We start from the raw sequence: 23,436 nt of genomic DNA, 5'->3' as shown, positions 1-23,436 counted from the left end.
ATACCTTGAAAAGAGAAAAACAGTCCTGTGTTTTCACATTTCTCAGTTTTATTTATTACAGCTAGGCCAACCGTATGTTACAGGGTTTGAGTGAGAAGCAATCCATTCATGTGTAGAGGTGAGAACCATGATTAGTACAAACTGGGCTGCCCTTTGAAGAAATTACTTCAGTTAATGTGTTCTCACATCTTTCTCCCCAGGTTACAACTTGAACCTTATAATTTATGGGTCTAAAAAGTTCTCTTGTAGCATCTCCTTCTGCTGTAATTAGATACATGATAAAAAGTCTGTTTGACTCCAAAGAAATGTCTTATTTTGTTTTTCCTACCCTTTTGGAAGCATCATTCTTTGGCCAGATGAAATTATTTCAACTCAAAAGGCTTTCTTTTCAAAGTTAAATGAGAACTTTTAGTTTCTTGTGTCTTTTATAAGTGCCCCACTTTGGTTTGACAGGGGAGAGTCGAGTTCTCTTCACTGGTAGAATAAGCTCTTAACACCTCACTTTCTCTTCTAAGACTAGTCATCAGCTTTACTCACAGCACCCCTATATGAAAAAATCTCAGACGAAGAAAGCATGAAATAGGGAATAATAATAGATGTTCTAAAAATTTTGAGTGTCAGTAAATAAAAGTCACTGGAAGGCTCTGAGTGTCTGTTGGAATTCTTGGCACTGTGACATTTAGGACATTTGTTCCACACTGACTCTGCATGAGACAGGTTTGCTGGAATGATCATCTGGGTTAGCAGGGGAGGTTTGTGAAACCTCTTCTGAGTCAGCCGTTCCCCCTTAAGCACTTCCGTAGGTCTTACTATACATCTCTCTTATGGAACTGATCTTATTGTAAATTCTTTGAGAGGAGGGTTATATTTTTAAAAAAATTATTTGTGTTTTTTCATTTATTTCAATTGGAGGATTATTACTTTACAGTGTTTTGATGGTTTTTGCCATACATCAGTGTGAATCGGCCACAGGTATGCATGTGTCCCCTCCATCCTGAATCCCCCTCCCACCACCCTCCCCACTCTGCCCCCCAGGGTTGTCACAGAGAGAGCACCGGCTTTGGCTGCCCTGCATCGTACACCAAACTGTCGCTAGTTATCTGTTTTACATATGGTAATACATATATTTCAATGTTATTCTCTCAAATCATCCCACATTCTCCTTCTCCCACTGAGTCTAAAAGTCTCTTCTTTAGACCTGTATCTGAGAGGAGGGTTATATCTTATAAACTTAAGATAGTGCCTAAAATACAGTTGATTCTTAATGAATATTTGTAGAGTGAAGAGGAAAGATAGGATATGTCCATGCCTGCGTGATAAGTCACTTCAGTTGTGTCCGACTCTTTGTGACTCCGTGGACTGTAGCCCACCAGGCTTCTCTGTCCTTGGGGTTCTCCAGGCAAGAATACTGGAGTGGTTTGCCATGTCCTCCTCCAAGGATATGTCCATAAGTAAGACAAAAGAAGAGCTTTCAAACTGAGACTATGATATGAACAAAGCGAAAGACTTAGAAAACTGTGGTTGAGGAATCATCACATAGTTCAGTTGGGTTACAGTATAAAGTGTGAAGATACTCTTGGAGCCAACAGTTGAAAAAGGAGAATGGGTAGGTTTTCACAAATCATTTTCAAGTTGGGGGGATATTGGAGCCTAAAAGACAAGAATGATGTGATCACCTTGAAACCAATTGAATTTCTTCCACTTAAAAAAAAAAACACGTTGAAGAGAGAAGAATTAATCCATTGTGAAAAGCTGAGTTTAGTTGCCCGCAGAACCTCCAGCTGTAGATAAGGAAATGTGAATGGAAAGAGAAGGAGAGGCTCCGAAGAACCAGGTCAACGATGGAGGAGACACAGTTGGCAGTGAGACCTGCCCAATGGATTGTGCAAGCAAGGGCTGGAAGAAGTTGCTGATATGGAGTGGGGAGCTAAGAGTCGGAGAACTGAAGGCAAAGTCTGAAGGGCTGGAGAAACAGGGACAACCAAAGCATGAGAGAGAGAAGGTGCAATGGAGTCATGTGTCACAGCAGAAAGGGAGGCATGCGAAGCAGGCATGTGGCATGGCCTGGGGCAATGGCCACATTTTGCCATCAGGAGTTGAGCTCAGGTCTTAGTCTATCACCTGTTAGCTGCATGATCTGCGGCCAATTGCATAAGCTTTTGGACCACAATGTCCTTACTGTTGCGGTTGTGGTGTTAATATAAGTAATTTAAATGTAAGGACTATAGTCCTTACATAATATTTTAAAAACTACCCTTGTTGATTAAAATCATAACCAATAAAATGGAAGATTTGGAGTTATGTATATTTCTTCTGTTCATGCAAGCAACTATATTGCAAAATATACTATTTTAAAATCTCTTGTAATCCATATAAAATTGAAGACAGAAAAAAATTTTGGTATATGATAGGAGTTTATTGACAATAAGTGGTAAAAATGATTTTTGCAATAAATCATGTGGGAACAATTGATGTCAATATGGAAAAAATTAAATTAAGATCTTACCTTTCACCTGGCACAAAATTCAATTCAAATTGGAGTACAGATCTAAATGTGAAAGGCAAAATTTTCAACTTTTGGAAGAGTATATTTGAAAATGTCTTTCTGAATCAGAGTTGGAAAGAATTTCTAACAAAAAAGCAAAAACACAAGACTAGTGGAAAACACTGATAAATGTGCCTGCATTAAAATTAAACGGCTCTTTTCGTTAAAAAGTGGTGAAAGAGGAGTAATAAACAAGAAGACTTTACAACGTATACAACTGACAAAGGACTAGAAATTAGTATATATAAGGAACTCCTTTTTGTTAATAGCGAAAGAAATAATCTAATTGAAAAAAATCAGGTAAATAAACTCTTTCTAAAAGAGGAAATCCGAACAACCAATTAGTATATGACAATCTGTCAACCTCATTAGCAGTCAACAGTAGAAAACAGGAATTTTTGAATTGTGTGTTTGATATACTATCTTTTGCCCACTGTCTTCTGAATAAAGCCCTTGGAATTTAAATATAATTCACTCTGTCTTATCAAGCTTAAATTTTTGAGCACCTTCTGTATACCTAGGACTTTTTCTAGCTCTTTTTACTGGGCCTATCTAAGTGAAGGTTTTTCCTTTCCAATTCTTAGGTTATTTATTAATTTGTGTTTTCTTTAGACACCATGAATATTCTTACCGACACCAGGACCCTCAGCTTTTGAAGCAATTTAAAATTTATAGAGTTTGTGACTGTATTGTTCTATTAAACATACTGTATATTTATGCTTTATTTCTTGGAGAGGCAACACTTTTTGTTATCTTCATGGGAAATATTGGCAGATTTTTGCCTTAGAAAATATTATGCAATGTTAGTTTTTCCATGTTCAACATCATTGATGAAATGCATTTTAAGTGGCATTTTAATGTATTGATAACTCTCCCTTTTACTAGAAAAAGAAACAATAAAGTTTTTCTTATCCTTTTTATTGTTAGGGTAATACATTAAGAAAAATCCTGCTGAATCGATACTTTAAAGGTGATTACGGAGTCTCTATAAATGGACACCTGTCTGGAACCTACTGCAAAACTGCACAAGGAGGAGGCAAGATATCATTTTTCCCTTTATTTTCAAATTTTAATAACATCTGTGCATGCTGGTATTATTCTAGTGTTTTACTTAAAATAGCACAAATATGAAAAAATTCATTTAAAAAGCACCATCATCAGCCATAGCGAAAAGAAAATCCTGCCATCTGTGTCATCTAGGATGGACCTCAAGGACATTATGCTAAGTGACATAATCAGTTATGTATGTAATCTAAAAACTCCAAACTCAGAGAAACAGAGATCAGATTTGTGGTCGCCAGATGCAAAGAGTGGGGAGTAGAGAAATTAAGTGAAAGTGGTCAAAAGGAACAAACTTCCAGTTAAAGAAATAAATCTTGGGACTGTAATATACAGCATGATGACTGTTGGTAACAGCACTGTATTGCATGTTTGAAAGTTGTTAAGAAAATAGATCCTAAAAGTTCTCATCACAAGGAATACAAATTAACTTTATGAGATGATGAATTTAATCTTATTGTAGTCATCATTTTTCAGTGTATATATATATATATATATCAAATTATTAATGTTGTATACCTTAAACTTATACAATGTTATATATCAATTATATCTCAATAAAACTGGAAAAATAAGTATTAAGCACATTAAAAACCCTTTGTATGATTTTGGGTTCGTGAAACAAATTTGAACTTTAGAATTAATTTTGCCTTTTGACAAAAGTTTACTTATTATTTTTCCTAATCACAGGAAGCTTTTCTGGGCAAGATTCAGATAAGATGGGGATATCCATGTCAGATATTCAGTGTCTCCTGGATAAAGAAGGTGCATCTGAACTTGTCATCGATGTTATAGTGAATACCAAAAATGACAGAATTTTTTCAGAAGGCATCTTACTTGGCATTGCCTTGCTGGAAGGGGGAAACACACAAACTCAGGTACCTGCTCACCATCATTGCCATTGGTTACGTTTGCTTACTTTGTGTTTCTTACTTCTTTGTCTTGGAAACCTAAGTCATGATTTTTCATTAAGTTTCTCATGACTATCTCAAAAAGAAAAAAAAAACAACCCCACAAAATGTATCACATTTCCCTTATAAATTTTTTGATTTGCTGTAGTAACTACATTGTTGTTGTTGTATAGTCAGGAAGTCCTGTTAGATTCTTTTGCAACCCCGTGGACTGTAGCCTGCCAGACTCCTCTGTCCATGGGATTTTTCAGGCAAGAATACTGGCATGAGTTGCCGTTTCCTTCTCCAGGGGATCTTCTTGATCCAGGGATTGAACCCAAGTCTCTTGCATTGGTAGATGGGTTATTTACCACTGAGCTACCTGGAAAGCAGAACTTTGCAAATTATTCAGTGAAGCAGAACATTCCAGAAATTCTCATTTGCCTGGGGAAATTTTAGGCTGACTAAGCAGATTAGGACAACATTTTGACTTATCCCAGAATTATATGCAAAAAAATGGAATTAAGTGCATTTATTAAATGAGGTAATATATATATAAATTCCTCATACAGTACTTGACATTAAAACAAGTTCTGATAACATTCACCATGCATCTCAGTTACTTTTTCAGAAACGGAGAATTCTTCTGTTCCCTGTTCCCCAAATCTGCCAGCACTTGTTACCCTGCTGCCTCTGAGTAGGTGAAGCTTTCACTGTTGTGGGGAGAGAACAACCATTCCTTCTTTTTTTCTTCTGTTTACTCATTCAGCTCAGAAGGGGTGACTTGAGCGTCATCATTTATCTGTTTGGTGCTCCCCTCCAGTGAGCAATGTGCTCACCTGCACATGGGATCACACCACTATTTCCCGAAGGCACACACATGACGTGAAAACTCCTGCTAAGTTACCCCTGAACTTCCCCACACCCAAAGGCAGAGCTCCCTGTGTGATCCTGAGAGCTGGGACGTGTTCCCAGGGGACAGGCTTCCTCCTCCCAGCCCTGCCACTCACTAACCAGATATTTCCAGGTTTGCCTTGGTCAGGAAGGCAAACAACTAATTGGCAATTCCAGAATCTATTTCCCTATTCATGGCAAGTAGACACCACTTCTTATTAAGCACTTAAAAAAAAAAAAAATCATGTTGCTTCTAAAGATACCTTTCCAAAACATATATTATTCTCCTGCTTAACTTCAGTCACTTTCCCCTAAAAAGGCAAATGCTCCTTCATAATCTAGTCTCTTCAAGTTTTCTAACTTTCCTCTCTTGCTCCATGTCTCCCCGCCTCCATCCTTTCTCTTGTGCACCAGCTGTGCTAAGCTCTTTATAGCCCCTGAGATGTGCTGTGCCGTTTCTCATGTCACTTTCTCCTCTTTGAGGACTCAACTCATGAGCTTCTCTTGGAAGCCTTTTCTCACCCCGGGTCCCACTGGGCAGAATTGCCCACTAGTGACTCTGTGCTTCTGCTGCATCCTGCAGATGTCTGCAGTAGCGTTTCTGCATCTGTGTGTGTCTGTGTGCCTCTTCATGAGTACAGCAGGCTCTGTCTAGTGAATTAGGAATCCTTAGAGGTTGAGACCACATGTTTCCCATCTTCACATCCCTTGTTTCTGGCACCGTGTCTGGCCCAGCCTAGGGATTCAGTAAATAATCGGAAGTGAACATCCCTATGAATGAGTGGTCCAAGTCCATTTCTATTCACAAAGTCTTCCCTATTTGGCTGTGGCCTTTGGGACCGCTTCTTTATCTGAGCTCCCATAGCATTTGCTTTTTGGATGCTCACTTGGCATTTTTCCTGTGCTGCTTTGCTTGGTTGTTATCTATATGACATTCTGTTTCTCCAGTTAAATGTCATCTTTAAAGTAGGGTTATCATGTCTTGTTCTTCATATCTACAGCTTTATAGCCATCTGACAAATACTTGATGAAATAGAAGTCAGTGATTTTTGTTTATGAAAATCTTTTGAATGGGTTATGACAGTCTTGTTTACCAGCCTTACACTATCCAGATTTCTCACTTATCTACATCATTGTGTAACCCAGATGTCAACTGTGTGCTCCTGGCCCTAAGAAGTCTAGTTGAGGTCAGCTTGAATGCTTGCCCTCCCCAAGACTTCTGTCAAAATCCAGGGGGATTTATATTCTAATTGTCTCATTGGCCACTGTTGAATTGCTTACTTAGTTCAGGGATTGTCTTGACACCCAGCTTCTATAGTCCTGAATTAGGGATCTGATACCCTTTCTAAGTTTTACCCTCCTAGCTACATAAATCAATTTATATGTTTAAATGTACTTAATTAAAAATTGGTTGAGGGGAGGAGAAAGAAGATGGTTAAATTACAATTTCAAAGTGTACACTAATAATAGCAACAGTGAGAATAATGCCTCCTAAACACTAGGCTCTCTTAGTGCTTTCTGTGTATTAGCGTGGTTAATCCTCACAACAACCTGTGCAGGAACTCGAATCCTACCTCATCTTACCAAAGAAGAATCTGAGATACATGTCAGCTCACGTGCTGGTTAGAAATCAGCTAGGATTGGAGCCCATGCAGACTGGCTCTTAAGCACTATAAACATCTCCTTCCGGGACTTCCTTGGTGGTCCTCTGGTTAAGAACGCACCTTGCAATGCAGAGGTCATGGATTCGATTTCTGGTGATTGAACCAAGATCCTACATGCTGCGAAGCAGCTAAGCCTGCATGCCACAACAGAAGACCCCATATGATGCAGCTAATAAATAATAAATATGTAAACTGTCCTTTCCAAAATATCCTTCTGTCTACTCACTCCTGGGAAGTTTCACTGACTAGCCACCCTGCATTACACCCTAATATTACTTCATGTCTCTGGGTCCTCACTTCATTTCTCTTCTCTGCCCTCTCATTTCTAGTCGCCCTCCAGCCTTCTTGGGGGGAAGTCCTTCCTCTATCACATGGAACAGTTTGTCTTTCACCTTGGCTCCTGAAAAAAAAAAACAAAAAACGGGCATTTCCCCTTATACTCTGAAGCTTATGGAGGTGGTTTCCTAACCAAAACCTGCACCTTTGTGAGGGATTAAATTGTTATGCTACCTCCTGAGATTATGTATATATTATAAAAGCATGTTATTTATCTTTATTAAAGTCATACTGTTCAGCTTTGTTCCTTTTGTTCATTCACTTGGTTGTGTCTAATTCTTTGCGCCCCCAGGGATTGCAGCATGCCAGGCTTCCCTGTCCTTCATTATCTCCCAGAGCTTGCTCAAACTCATGAGTTAGTGATACCATTCAACTATCTTATCCTCTGTTGCCCCCTTCTCCTCCTGCCTTCAATCTTTCCCAGCATCAGGGTCTTTTCTAATGAGTCAGTTCTTCACATAAGGTGGCCGAAGTATTGGAACCTCAGCCTCGGCCTCAGTCCCTCCAGTGAATATTCAGGATTGATTTCCTTTCTAGTTTTTGAAAGTCCGTGTAAATCATTTGTTATTTTGAGCTTAAAGGGTTATTTTATATAGTGATTTAGAGTCGGAGAATCTAGATTTAAATCCTATCTCTATTACTACTATATAATATTGGGCAAGTCATTTACATTCACCAAACTTCATTTTATTGATATATAAAATGGAAGAAGTACGCTCTTTTCATCACACAGTTGTCCTGAAAGGATCAATGAGATAATACATGTCAAGGAACAACAAAAATTATAAAACTTTGTGTTAGTAGAACCACAAAGTTCTATAACTTCCTCATTAATAAGTAGGAATCCCTTTCTGCCTTCTAATGCCACTATATTGAAAATATTAGGGTTCAAGCATAAGCATAATTTATGGGACCATAGAGGTCTCTGAAATCTGCCTTTATCCTCTGAATTAATAGGACTAGCTTGATGGTTTCACTGTGGTTGCTATGGTTACTGTGGCTTTTTGGCCTGCTTTCTTGAATTGTTGCTAGCCCTCTGCCTAGTGCTTCCCCCTTGTAGGTATGAAACCAACTTGTAAGACTTTATGAAAACGCTTTGAGAATGTGCATCACCCACAGCAGAAATTTCAGGACAGGTATCCATTTCCAGGTCTGATGTCATTAGACAGACTCTCACCTGCAAGTCCCAGGACCTGTGAGTCATGGTTTCAGGCACTTTTTCAGGAAAGGGTATCTGTAGGAACCAAACTCCCCAAAATTGTCTACTCTATTGGATTATCGGCAATTCTACTTGATCTGGAAGTCATTATTTCTTCAGATGTTTTCTTCCCATTGTCTCTCATCAAGTTTGTATAACTCTTCTCATATCAGTACAGTGACTAGAATTACTATCTTTATTAATTATTTTTACTGTATTTCTCTTGTTTGTGTTGTGTCTGTCCTGTGGTTTTAGTCTTAATAACTTAAAATTTCACCACCCAATGTGAATCCTGTCTTGTCCAGAGCATATCTCGTTTCCTAACTCCTACCTCTTCTGGATACTTCTCCAAGCAAACCATGATTAGGGCAGATGATCTCAAGGTTCATTATTTCCAGAGATGTGTTTTTATCATACCTTGACTGTTGAATCCTTCCCACGTCATTGATGATTGTGAAGCAGAGTTCACTTCATGCATTTTAGGGTGGGCTTGTTCTAGATCCTATGCAAAGCAATGTAGCTAATAAAATACCCAAGGGACTTAGTACCTGCTTATCAGTGGGTTCCTATGCGTGAGGCTGCCATGGTAACACAGAGGAAAATAACTCTACCTAAGTAAAAAGTAAAGATGATCACAGGATCACAGAATTAGTGGTTGTTTTCCAATCTAGATTACAAAGTTGTGAAGGCAGGAATCGTAACTGTTTTTCCTGAGTGTTCTATTACTTCACAGCATGGGGCCTGGAACATAGTAGGACCTCAATAAATAGTACTGCACAAAATATGACTTCATAATAATATAAAAATCAAAGAGCTCTTTGCATACCACTCTTACAGTGTTCTTACGAAATTTTAAAACAAATAATCACTAAAGGTGACTTCAATAACATAAAATTATGTTGAATTTTAGTGGAAAGTACTAAGCAAATATAAGCTATTATTAGGACACAGTAAATAGTATAGGAAACTGGTAAAGCTGTCAGTTTATGAAATAATCATGAGCAGCACATTAAATATGGGCTTTTATCCATAATGCTTATGTTTATTTCAAACACTCTTGGGGGTCAATGTCTTAAAATATGTTTTCTTGCAGTATTCCTTCTACCAGCAGTTACATGAACAAAAAAAATCAGAAAAATTCTTCAAAGTTCTTTATGACCGAATGAAGGCTGCTCAGAAAGAGATAAGATCAACAGTGACAGTTAACACCATCGACTTAGGTAACAAAAAAAGGGATGATGACCCAGAACTGATGACATCTGGCCCACGAATGAGAGGTAAAGGACTAGTTGAGTATTTGGGAGAATGAGTAAGAGAAAAGACGGTAACACGATTTTTAGATCTCATTTATCTTTGTCATCTCACTTACCTTAGTCTAATTATCCAACCTGTGCCTCTGTGTATGGAACACTGTCCTTGAATTATTGTGGTCATGGTATTGACCTTCAAATAGCTTTGTGGGGTCAGCCTCAAACAAGGAATTATCAGTGCAAAGCAACAAGTAACATGAAACTGTTTGATTTCATTGTGAAATTCATGGTAAAGAACAACTACCCAAACCTTCTGAATGCTCATGAAGTGTAAACTGTAAGAACCAAAATTATAGCACTAAACTCTGTCAAAGATTCTTGGAATTTGGAATAACGAAGTCATCAGGATAGTAAAAACAAATCATATAAATATTTTGAACTTTGTACTATTTTCTCACTTTTTTGTATTCAGGAGCTCTTAATTTTATATTTATCAGAAAGAGAAGAGCCCTTCTAAAATGGACTAAGCATTAAGATCTTTAAAAAAAAATCCCAGTGCATATTTAACTTTTTGGCTGCTCCTTCAGATTCTTTTGGGAGAAGTCGTTGCACCTCTTGTCAGGTGATTTGAAGTCCAGTCGTTAGAGAATTTGGGCAACTGTCTTCTTTTAATTAGCAAATGGAAGTTAATTCATAAATATAAGAGTACTGCTTTATTTTCAGTAAGAGATTCATCATTACATCTGAAAGAGGGAATGAAAGGGCAGTTAACAGAAGCTTCTTCGGCCACATCCAAAGCATACTGTGTCTACAGAAGAGAAATGGATCCAGAAATAGACATGATGTGTGCAGGGCCTGAAGCGGGAAATGCGGAGGACAAGTCCGCCGAGGAAGTCACCATGAGCCCTGCCATTGCCATCATGCAGCCGATTCTGAGGTTTCTGCAGTTACTCTGTGAGAATCACAACCGGGAGCTGCAGGTACTTGTTCTGTTTTGTGTGAGAGCTGAGCATCCAGCCTATGATGATAGTGAGTAAGTTCAGATAAAACTAACAAGTTTTGGAGAGATAATAAGTCAAGTTTTGGAGAGATAGTAAGAACAATGGTGCTTTTCCGAAATGGGAAGAAATTTTGGTATCTGGGTGAAGAAAAATGAGAAGAAAATTCCTTTATGCATTCCTACAGTATCATTCTTTGCATCCTCAACTCACATCTCTTCAGTCTCAGTGGGTATCATCTAACCTTAGGACTCTGAGATTTGTTGAATAAGGTCAGTTTTGCCTCATCTGTACCTTTCAGGGTTTTATAAGACTTAGAGGGCCTTCATCATTGCCAACTCAGTTCATATTTCTTGAGTGAGGATACAGAGTATCTTTATATGTCTTTATTATAAACAGAGTTAATATATTTTCTATTATAAACAGAGTTAATATATGTTTTTATTATAAACATTAATATAGAAGAAGATTGTTTTGCTTTTGAAGTTTAGTTGATTTACAATATTGTGTTAGTGTCAGGACTACAGCAAAATGATTCTGTTTTTTATATATATATATATATATATATATATGTATATATATTAATCTTAAATTACTTTCCATTAAAGATTATTACAAGATATTGAATAGTTCCCAGTGCTATACAGTAAATCCTTAACATTTATCTATTTATATGTGAAAGTGAAAGTGTTAGTTGCCTAGTCATGTCTGATTCTTTGTGACTCCATGGACTGTTGCCCAGCAGGCTTGTCTTCCGTGGAATTCTCCAGGCAAGAATACTGGAGAGGGTACCCATTCCCTTCTCTGGAGGATCTTCCTGACCCAAGGATCAAACCTGGGTCTTCCGCATTGCAGGCAGATTCTTTACCATCTGAACCAGCGGGGAAGACCTATTTTATATATGGTAGTGTGTGTTTGTTAATCCCGTGTGTGTGTGTGCTCAGTTGCCAACTTGTATCTGACTCTTTGCAGCCCGATGGACTGTAACCCAACAGGCTCCTCTGCCCATGGAATTTTCCAAGCAAGAATACTGGAGTGGGGTGACATTTCCTCCTCCAGGGAATCTTCCTGACGCAGGGATTGAACCCATGTCTCTTGTGTCTCCTGTATTGGCAAGGGTTCTTTACCACTAGTGTTACCTGGGAAGCCCTTTAGTAGTTACCTTATCAAATTGCAAACATCTGTTAGATCATAGAAAAAGCAAGGGAATTCCAAAAAAAGTCTACTTCTGCTTTGATGTAGAAGAGCCTTTGACTCTGTGGATCACAGCAAACTGTGGAAAATTGGTTAAAAGGTGGGAATATAAGACCATTTTGCCTGCCTCCTGAGAAACCTGCATGCACATCAAGAAGCAACAGTTAGAACCCTACATGGAACAACAGATTGGTTCAAAATTGGTAAAGGCATACATCGAGGCTGTATATTGTCACCCTGGTTATTTAACTTACATGCAGAGGACATCATGTGATATGCTGGGCTGGATGACTCACAAGCTGAAATCAAGATTGCCAGGAGAATTATAAACTACCTCAGATATGCACATGATACCACACTAATGGCAGAAAGCAAAGAGGAACTAAAGAGCGTCTTGATGACAGTGATAGAGGAGAGTGAAAAAGCTGGCTTAAAACTCAACAATCAAAAAAGTAAGATCATGGCATCTGGTCTCATCATTTCATGGCAAATAGATGGGGGGAAAATGGAAACAGTGGCTGACTTTATTTTCTTGGACTCCAAAATCACTGAACAGTGACTGCAGCCATGAAATTAAAAGATGCTTTCTCCTTGGAAGAAAAGCTATGATAAACCTAGAGAGCATCTTAAAAAAGCAGAGCAAACTGGAAATAGAACTGCCACATGACCCAGCAGTCCCACTCCTGGGCATACATACCGAGGAAACCAGATCTGAAAGAGACACGTGCACCCTGATGTTCATCGCAGCACTGTTTAGAATAGCCAGGACATGGAAGCAACCTGGATGCCCATCAGCAGACAAATGGATAAGAAAGCTGTGGCACATATACACAATGGAATATTACTCAACCATTAAAAAGAATACATTTGAATCAGTTCTAATGAGATGGATAAAACTGGAGCCCATTATACAGAGTGAAGTAAGCCAGAAAGATAAACACCAATACAGTATACTAACACATATATATGGAATTTAGAAAAATGGTAATGATAACCCTATATGCAAGACAGAAAAAGAGACACAGATGTATAGAACAGACTTTTGGACTCTGTGGGAGAAGGTGAGGGTGGGATGTTTTGATAGAACAGCATCGAAATATGCATATTATCAAGTGTGAAACAGATCGCCAGTCCAGGTTGGATACATGAGACAAGTGCTCAGGGCTGGTGCACTGGGAAGACCCAGAGGGATGGGGTGGGGAGGAAGGCGGGAGGGGGTTCAGGATGGAGAACACATGTAAATCCATGGCTGATTCATGTCGATGTATGGCACAACCCACTACAATATTGTAAAGTAATTAGCCTCCAACTAATAAAAATAAATGGAAAAAATAAAAAAATATAAAGCAGAGACATCCCTTTGCCAACAAAGGTCCATCTAGTCAAAGTTATGGTTTTTCCAGGAGTCATGTATGGATGTGAGAGTTGGACCATAAAGAAGGCTGAGTGCCAAAGAATTGATGCTTTTGTACTGTGGTGTTGGAGAAGACTCTTGAGAGTCCATCGGACTGCAAGGAGATCAATCCTAAAGAAAATCAACCCTGAATATTCATGGGAAGGACTGGTGCTGAAATGCTAGTACTTTGGCCACCTGATGGGAAGAACCAACTCATTGGAAAAGACCCCAATGCTGGGGAAGATTGAAGGCAGGAGGAGAAGGGGACGACAGAGGATGAGATGGTTGGATGGCATCACCAACTCAATGGACATAAGTTTGAGCAAGCTCTAGAAGATGGTGAAGGCAGCAAAGCCTGTTGTGCTGTGGTCCATGGGATCTCAAAGAGTCGGGACATGACCTAGTGACTGAATAACAGCAGTTACTAGATTAATTATCACTAAGTTGATTACTAAATTATTATTAAATTGTTTATGTCAGTACATATTGAAGTACCTCCTTTTTCTCTAAGTATTTACTTATTTATTTGGCTTCATTGAGTCTTAGTTGCACACACAGGATCTTCACTGTATCATATGAGATCTTTTAGTTGTGGTGGGCAGGCTCTGGAGCATACAGGCTATGCAGGCTTAGTTACTCCACTGCATTTGGGATCTTACTTCCCTGACCGGGGATCAAACCTGCATCTCTTGCACTGCAAGGAAGAGTCCCAGTGATTGAATCACCAGGAGAACCCTCTGAAGTACCTCATTCTTACAGCTTCTAAGTATTCCAGTGTTTGATATGCAATTATTTATTAAATCAGTCACACTGTGGTTGGTATGGTGTGATTTTCAGTTGGGGCTGTTACAAGCAGTGTGCTGTGGATCTCTTTGTAGTTGTCTGTTGCTGAAAATGTTGACAGGTCCCCCAAGTTGCCCTTCTTAGTGGTTGTATCATTTGAAGCTGCACTATGTTTAAGGGATTGCTTAGTTGACTATTCGATCGCTTCTTTCCCTAATTAACTTCTTCTGGTTTCCTTTTTCTTTTCTCCTTACCTGCTACTTAATTATTTTTTCCCTTTGTATATAACTTTAAAATAATGACATTGAGAGATGTTGTTATGAACTGTATTGATAAATACAGACGCTTGAAAAATATATCTCTCTTTTCTTAATCCCAAGAGAAATGTAATAGTTGTGAATACTTCCTTTTAAAGAGCAGGTCCGTTCCACATTGCCATGGGGATCCTCTTGAGTTGGATAAACACTCACAGAAAGAAAACTGAAAACATTTAGCATAGGGAATTTTTTTAATGCCTTGGGTATATTTTTCTTTTGTGTTTAGAACTTCCTAAGGAATCAAAACAACAAAACCAATTACAACCTTGTCTGTGAGACCCTTCAGTTTTTGGATTGCATTTGCGGAAGTACAACAGGGGGCCTGGGACTCTTGGGTCTCTACATCAACGAGAAGAATGTGGTGCTGGTCAACCAGACTCTGGAGAGCTTGACTGAGTATTGTCAAGGTCCATGCCATGAAAATCAGGTAACTGAAAGCAGTCCTTCACAAAAATTATTACGACCAGTCAGCCAAAGGATCAAGTTGGTGAAAGAGCCAAGCTTTGTGTACATTTGAAAGATCTTTCTTTTACTTTGCCAGATATTTTTAGTTTCCTAACAAAGCATACAAAGACTGAATTATGGACTAGCAAATACTATGCCATATTTTAATTTAATTTCACTGTAAAAGGAAATTCCCATGAAAACATTCCAGATAAAAATCAGAGTACAATATGTGTTTTCATCATTGATCAATTTTCATCTTTAGTCAGTCTCTCCAGGATTTGTGGCATCAACTCCTTTTGGCTTCTACGGCTCCACTGCAGTGCGTTGTGTATATTACCATCTCTGTATTGACAGTAAATGTAGCAAATAGGTCATATTGCTCCCATTTTGCTGATAGCTAGATTGTGACTCAGAAATTAAGTGACATTCAGGGTCGCAGAGTAATGGAATCTCTTAAGTTGTAGGGCCATTCTTAAAACTCAGGACTTGTGGTTGAGTCTAAACAGAGTGCCCTTTTGACTGTATAACATTTTCCAGGGCAAAGTTTTGACTCCCTCTTCCAGAGTATTTGTCTCTGATTCCGTTTTCTTGGATATCACAGACACAGAGGAGTAGAAGATGGAATACTTGGGTTTGTAAAGGGCGGGGGGCAGCCTGGAGTTTATTGACTCCGCATCCACATAGGTGTTACGGAGCTACCATCACAAGCATGGATCCACCCTGGAAGGAAGAATTTTCAAATCACAAACATTTCTGTATATAAATTTTAAAGAAGCCACTGAGACCAAATGTCAGTGCTTGACACAGGAAAGAAATGTTGAAAAGTAATTGCTTTTCTATTGCAAATTAAATGACATATGTACAAAGTACACACACATACATGTACATACATAGGTATGTAGAACAAAAATATGACAATTATTGACATAAGTAATTTGTTATGGGGATCTTTACCCCCTGTAATATGCATGTGACATGGTGAAAGAGTTTGTGGATTTTGCTCTGTATTATATTTCACTCTTCCTGGTCAATAATATAAGAAAACCTAACTGTTGATTTTAAGTTAAAGAAATATATGCAAATTCAAAGATTTCATTTTGTTGTTGGTTAAAATCAAGTAAATCTATAATAGAAAGCATGTATTCTCCACTCTTGGTTTTTTAAGAAAATGAAACTGAGTTTTGAAAGTTACTAAATCAAGTTAGCTCTAAAAATAGAAATTAATAATAATATAGCGTGAATCCCATATACTCTAAAAATAAGGTTACTATGATCCCCATGCTCTGGAAATATGTGGAAGGAAGGAAAATTGCTAGCTAATTTCAGAAATTATCTGCAAATTGATTTCCTCTAAGTTTAGCAAACACTGTCATGATCAAAAGAACCTCAGGAAATGTAGATGAATGGAAGATACCTCTCCTTGGTGTCAGGCGAGTAAAAATTTCCTTGTGTGAAGAGAGAAATGAAGCCCATCCTGAAAAATAACAATCCTTTCAGAATTACCTTGCTTTTACTCTTTCTCGTTTATCTTACCTGGGTTTCAGTTTTTCAAACCTCTTTGACTCTGGGTGCTGCATGGTAAGATGTAGTTCCACAAATTCCAATCATTAGTTCCCGATTTTCAAGTTGTATAAAATGAATTAAATTCAGAGTCCTAGCACGGTAGGCCCTAACCTTCAAAATACTGACATTTATCTCTCAGGGTACTTTATAAACTTTTCCCAAGTTAGATTCCTCTATAAATTGCTTAAGTTTAAGGAATTTGCTGACCTTTTCCCTCAACCAGCATAACTGACACGATGTCTGAAATATCAGGAGGTGACTGTATTCCCAGCACAGTCAACAGCATAGATTGTTACTCATTTAGCATTAAATAGCAGAGAAATGAAGATGCCACATCATTACAGATAAACTTGACTTACAAACCTTGGGCATAAGGTTTTTATAAATAGGAATATTCTCTTAAAATTGATCAGATCTTAAAATTCTAAATTTAAAGAATTTCTCTAATGAAGGACATATAAAAATTTATAGACCTTTGTTTTTTGAAATTCTACAAAAATCATTCACCTGAAAAGATACCTGTTTCATACAATGTCTTCCTCTGTGTTCTTCATACAAGTCTTTTAATTAACACTAATCAAATAATAGACTCTATGTAAAAGAATAAGTAAAGTTAAATCTTTGACTTATCTTAGACTTAATCTCAAAGTTAAATCTTAATTGTATTTTAAAGGTCAAAAAGCTAAGGTGATTCTGTTATTTTATGTCGTGGCCTCTAGTGCTCTTATATTGTAAATAGGCTGTTATTTTTAAAATATTTTGTTTTCTAGACATGTATTGCTACTCATGAATCTAATGGAATTGATATCATCATTGCTTTGATTCTAAATGACATAAACCCTCTTGGTAAATATCGAATGGACCTGGTGCTTCAACTAAAGGTAAAGTAAACCCACTGGTGGGGCGAAGGGGAAAGTGACATTCTCTATATGAAACTCACTTTCAGAGTTGACTCTAAATGTTCAAGTAGGTCTTCTAAAAAGCAAGCGTATTATTATATTTTCAAGTAATGAATTGACAGAAAGGGATAGTAAAAGCCCAATGAGCACTGAATTCCTGATAAAGTGTCAAATAAGATTTGAGGACACCTTACTGGAAATGTTTTTAAGCAGTCACTTTGTTTCACTGCTTTTCTTTCCTATTTTTCATTATCTAGAGGAACATAAGATGCCGAACATTCACTACGCCATATGTTTTTAATGCGTCTTGACTATAGAATTCTTATCTAACAAGTCACAATTAATGAGATTATGGTAGAAGAGGGCTCTGTCTTAGTTTTATGTCTATTTCCTAAAAGTTGTTTTCTCTTATATTAGAATTTTAATTTTTTCTCCAATACTGTAAGCCATTTTCAAGCTCCCTTTGAGAAGTTTTTGTTTAGTTGCTAAGTCATGTCCAACTCTTTTGCAACCCCATGTTCTCTGTCCATGGGATTTTCCAGACAAGAATAGTGGAATGGGTTGCCATTTCCTTCTCCCTGGGGTCTTCCTGACCCAGGGTCCGAACCAGTGTCTCCTGCATTACAAGCGAATTCTTTACCACTGAGCCACCAGGGAAGCCCCCTTTGAGAAGTTGCTTTAGCTTAAATCATGTGCATACTTTGCAGCAGTTCCATTTATCAGAGGTCAGGAGCACAATGGCATTTTGAAAAAAATTTCTTCAACTTTTTGTTCAAATGGAAATAGATAAATGAATATACACAAGAAACTATATAATTCCAAATAAAAAGACATGATATTCAATTGAGATGAATTATTAAAGACTGCATATATTAGGTGTTAGAACTAAAAACTTTGCTTATTTAAAATTTTTCCATAAACATAGGGTTGATCCAATATCGTAGAGAGGATAAAGTTTACCTTTTACAGGTAAATTTATGGCCAAGAAGGATAGAAATGGTATTTTTATAGTTTTTTCTAAATATAGATTTAGATCACATAATGGAATACATATATGTACTACTTATATGGAGATTGTGCTGATGGCTCTTAGTAAGCAAACAGAGTTGTGTTTGCGTATTTTCACTATTTTTATTTGCAGCAGGTATCAGCTTTGGGTCTTTCTCTTCATAAATGAGAAACAAGGTGATCTGCATGCAGATTACACTTGTGTCCTTTTCCTCATTAACTTCATTCTTCAGTTAGTGAAGTCAGCTTGGCCTATATGATAGCTTAATTTGAGTTACTGGAAAAAAAAATTTTATCTTGAATTCGTCTTTAACCATATTTCAGAAAGAAACAGCATTTTGAAGCCTTAGATATTTTAAAAAATCTTTCATTTAACTACTTACACCTTTAAACCTCATTTTTAATTGATATAACTTAACTGGGGGAAATACTTAAGGATTCATCAACTTAAAGTGTAGGGGACTTCCCTGGCAGTCTAGTGGTTAAGACTTCACCTTCCAATGCAGGGGTTGTGGGTTGAATCCCTAGTTGGGGAGCTAAGATCGCACATGTCATGGTGAAAAAAAAAAAAAACATAAATCAGAAGCCATACTGTGACAAGTGCAGCAAGGACTTTAAAAATGCTCCACATCAAAAAAATATCTAAAAAATAGACTAAAACAAAGTATAAACGAATAGATTATTTACAAATTCAGACCTATGGCAGGAGAAAAACCTAAATGATAGGGTATGACTTAATTGTATGAAGATATTCTTGGCTATTCAAATGAAAATCTGTTTTGAAAAAAGGGTCATTTAAAATTTCACTTATGTTACCTTTTCAAAATATGACAGTTGGATAGGTCAAGGTATGTGTAAAATAGAAAATGAATGAATTTGAATTGAAATATTTATAATATTTTGCTAAGGGAGATGAGTGTATGTTTCTAAATAATCCATGAGGCTTTGTACATAATGGCCAATATGAGAACAATGTTTCTAAGACAGAATGATATAGTATACTGGCAAATGTTTGAAGGTATAGGTAGGATGCTTTTTTTTTTTTTTTTTTTTTAATTTTTATTAGTTGGAGGCTAATTACTTTACATCATTACAGTAGTTTTTGTTATACATTGATATGAATTAGCCATGGATTTACATGTATTCCCCATCCCAGTCCCCCCTCCCACCTCCCTCTCCACCCGATCCCTCTGGGTCTTCCCAGTGCACCAGGCCCGAGCACTTGTCTCCTGTACCCAACCTGAGCTGGTTATCCGTTTCACCCTAGATAATATACATGTTTCAATGCTATTCTTCTGGTAGGATGCTTTTAATTGTAAATTCCCTGGAACATTATAGAGATGCCATATGAAAAAAATGTTAAGGTTTTATTATATATCATTTACTCTTAAATTTAATTACTTAAACAGGTATAATTTTAAGTATATTTAACTTTACTCACTTGCTATACAATTTCATGAATTTTAAAAATCTTATATACACCTTGTCCCTTTTAATTTACATTTCATAATTGACCTGGACTATAAATTGCTGAATTTGTAAAATAAGTAGGTTTTGTTGTTGTTGTTTTACTGTTGCTGTTTTTTTCTTTTTTTGTCTAAGGACCCTAGCTTCTTTTGGAAGAGAATCATTTATTAACACATATAAGTTGGATTTCTTAGCATATATAGTCTCTTGTACTTTCAAATTGATTCAGATTTTAGTAGGTCGTTTATTAGATTTCTATTCCTCCAAGATAGTATGAAAAAGATTGCTTAGGGAAACACCATATTGCCAGTAGCATTCTGAAACTGGATGTATTTTTAAGCTACTTTGTATTGGGCCTGCTGGGTGAAGTTCACTAGAGTACTCTTAGTGTTACCAGGGTTTTGATTCCAGGTTGGGTCAGTTCAGATTGCTCTAAAGATGCAAGCTCTCCACTAACTCTAGAACCTTACCTTTTTAAAGATACGTTGTTTGTGTGGGATGCTTTATTATAAAAAGGGAATTTTAGGATTTGTGCAAATCTGTAGAAATTGAAAACAGAGCATCATTCCAAATGCTGAGGATATTGTGCTTTGTGTTGTAAGACTTTCTGTAACTGTGTGGTACCCAATTTGGATAATAAATGGCTGAATCAGAAACATATTTCTTCTATAGATAAACATGTTTGAGAGAATACCTTTTTAAAACCAAATTAGGAAGCACCGAGGACAACATGAACTGTTTTTATTTTCTATTAAACAAAAATAGAAAATATTCTACAATCCAACTTGTTAAAATGTTGCATGTATATTACCATGTGGGGAGTCTAAACTATTATCAATAAATTTATATTTTCTTTCTAGCTCATGAATTTAGAATTTTATAAATTAATTCTCAGTAATTATTGATCAAATTTATTTAAGATTTTGATTTGCTATGAGTTGATGTTTCGTGTTAAAAACAATTGTGCTGAATTCTAATGAACTATATGCCATTTTTGTCAAATATGTCATTGATACTGGTTCAACTTACTGTCTTGTTAGATTGTATTCATAGAAAATATGAAGAATTTTCTACTTAGGAAATAGTGGAGGAAAATATGATTATATTTTAATGTATCATATATAAAGTCAATTTTGTATTTAAAAGGGCTTTATAGCAATATTTAAAATTTCCTTGTAACATACCTTGAATGATTCATTGCTTTTATTTTGTGTTGACAATAAAATAAAACATTCTCTTTTAAAATGTTAATAAGCCAACTGAAAATAGGAGGTTACACTTGTGCTTGAGTTAAAATAAATAGTCCTGATAATCTCAATTAAAACACATGCAGTGAATCCTTAATCTATGAAATAGACTTTTCATGTGCATCAACTCAATGTGTATCAACTCAATGTGTATCTTTAGAACAATGCCTCCAAGCTTTTGCTGGCCATTATGGAAAGCCGACATGACAGCGAGAATGCAGAAAGGATTCTTTTCAACATGAGACCCAGAGAACTGGTAAGAAACCTTCTGAAAGTCGTGTCAATAACGTGTAACCTAAAAGGGACAGTGTATAGTATACATGTCAGGGGAAATGTCTGCTGGCTTTCCCTGGTCTACCAAGACATGAGGGCACATCATGACCTGCCATTACTGATGTCTCAGAAGGCTTATGAAAGCAAAGGCCTGTGTGATTTGGGTCCTTATGACTTCATTGGTTTATCCACTCTAAATATTTTTCTGAACCAGCTTGTTACACTTGACTGAACTATCTGCAAGTTATTTTTGTCCCCAAAAAAGTTTAGTCTGTGTATTAGTATATATATGAGGGAGATAAATAAAAAATGTTTGTACCCCTCAAAAATTATATTTACACCTCTTTCTGAAAATAAAAGCAAAATAAATATCTTTTGCAGTTGTCCTTAGTGAAACATGACACAGTGTTCAGCCTGGAGAAAATTGCATGGAGACCTGATGGGAAATCCCCAGAGATCATTAGTGTTGTCTTCCTGTTGGAGAGGTTATACTTTCCTCCTCACTGTGACATGGGAATTATGAAGAAATATCAGCATGCTTTTAACAGCATTGAGTTTCAAAAGCATTGAGAACATTCTCGAACTGTATAGCCAGTCCCCTAATAACTAAGTCCTAGTTGTTTGAGTACCCCTGTTGGTGCTATGGGCAACTCTCTGAAGACACTTTTAATGTGTAAGCAGGATAAGTTCATTGATGTGAAAGAGCATTTGCTAAATATTAGAACAAATTGTGGGCCTGGGAGGTTCAGGGAAGGGACGGGGAAGCAATGTGTAATGTTAACAGGAAACATGGAAGGTTGGGAGAAGAGCAGAGAGGCAGGGAGGGTAGGGAAATAATGATGTATGAAGGACCTCTTTTGCTCTCTTTAATAGTAAGGAATAGAGTGGAAGAATGCAAATAAAGAGAAAGATAAGGTGCAATTTGATTTAACATATTTAATGACAGCATAGTATCTGCAAGGCAGTGGGCTAGGAAGAACAAGACACTTCCTATGAGGGTGGTGAGTTATGTTTTCATTCAACAGCAACTCTGCACAATGGTCCTTTGAAAATATCATTTCCTTTCTCTACAACACTATTATCCCATCATCCACTTCCTCCTTGTGGCCCACCCTCAACCTCCTGCCTGAATTAATGCTTAGTGCTTACTGAGTGCGTCACACTTACTCCTGCTGCAGGCAGGACTGTTACGCTGGCCCCTTGCTGACTCTTCCACTGGATGGTAAGCTCCCTGTGGGCAGAAACTCTGTCATATCCACCACTGGGTCCTCAGGCAGAGGATGGTGTCTGTCCAGCACCATGTGTTCTTGTTACTAGTGGACCCTTGATAAATAACGGGTGCTTATCAGGGTTCCAAAGTCTCCTAATTCATGGAAACTTTGGCCCTGTCAGCTTTCAAAAATCAAAGCCAAATTTTCCAAGGAAAACAGAATTTTGTAGGAAAATAATTCCATAATCATTTAAATGAAGAAGGTTTCCAGTGTCATTTTCATTTAGAATTCTTATATATTTTTCAAGTCTTAGGAGGCATTCCAGTTTTTAATTATACCCCATAAACGTGGCAAATGCATGTTGTTTGTGGCATTTCAAGTCTTGATGTTCCTATTGGTTTTTTGATAGGTGGATGTGATGAAGAATGCCTACAACCAAGGATTGGAATGCGATCATGGGGATGATGAGGGCGGAGATGATGATGTTTCCCCAAAGGATGTTGGACACAATATCTATATCCTGGCCCATCAGGTATCATATTTTTTTATCTTTGTATTGTTTTGCTGATCTTATCAATCTCATCTTATGTCATGGCTTGCTGTCAATACTTTCAAGATCTGGTCCTTCCATTTATTCAACACGTGTGTCCCTTGCTCTGAGTCAAGAGAAGAAGAAGCTCCCAGAATGCCTGCTGGTACCCCTAGGGCTGTGGTCAGAGCTGGTGCACAAGAAAACAGTACTTGGTACTGAAAACTGGGCCAGCAAGGAGGAGAGAATCCCATGTCAGAGCCTAAGG

At 37.3% G+C, this 23,436-nt stretch overlaps 1 protein-coding gene across 3 annotated transcripts in view; it reads left to right on the top strand.

Moving 5' to 3' along the window:
* The window catches only part of ITPR2 (inositol 1,4,5-trisphosphate receptor type 2), a 567,579-nt gene that overhangs the window by 383,690 nt on the left and 160,453 nt on the right, over window positions 1–23,436 (top strand). For all 3 annotated transcript variants that reach the window (XM_070453823.1, XM_070453822.1, XM_070453824.1), the window contains exons 38-45: window positions 3,473–3,581; window positions 4,295–4,482; window positions 9,680–9,863; window positions 10,560–10,816; window positions 14,751–14,951; window positions 17,305–17,415; window positions 21,316–21,411; window positions 23,049–23,171. In XM_070453823.1, the coding sequence (XP_070309924.1) occupies window positions 3,473–3,581; window positions 4,295–4,482; window positions 9,680–9,863; window positions 10,560–10,816; window positions 14,751–14,951; window positions 17,305–17,415; window positions 21,316–21,411; window positions 23,049–23,171 (1,269 nt within the window). The remainder of the gene's footprint in view (window positions 1–3,472; window positions 3,582–4,294; window positions 4,483–9,679; window positions 9,864–10,559; window positions 10,817–14,750; window positions 14,952–17,304; window positions 17,416–21,315; window positions 21,412–23,048; window positions 23,172–23,436) is intronic.

The sequence above is a fragment of the Odocoileus virginianus genome, chromosome 23 (assembly GCF_023699985.2).
Source record: "Odocoileus virginianus isolate 20LAN1187 ecotype Illinois chromosome 23, Ovbor_1.2, whole genome shotgun sequence".
NCBI lineage: Eukaryota > Metazoa > Chordata > Mammalia > Artiodactyla > Cervidae > Odocoileus > Odocoileus virginianus.
Note: the sequence above shows the minus strand (reverse complement) of the source record. Positions and strands in the feature narration are given on the sequence as shown.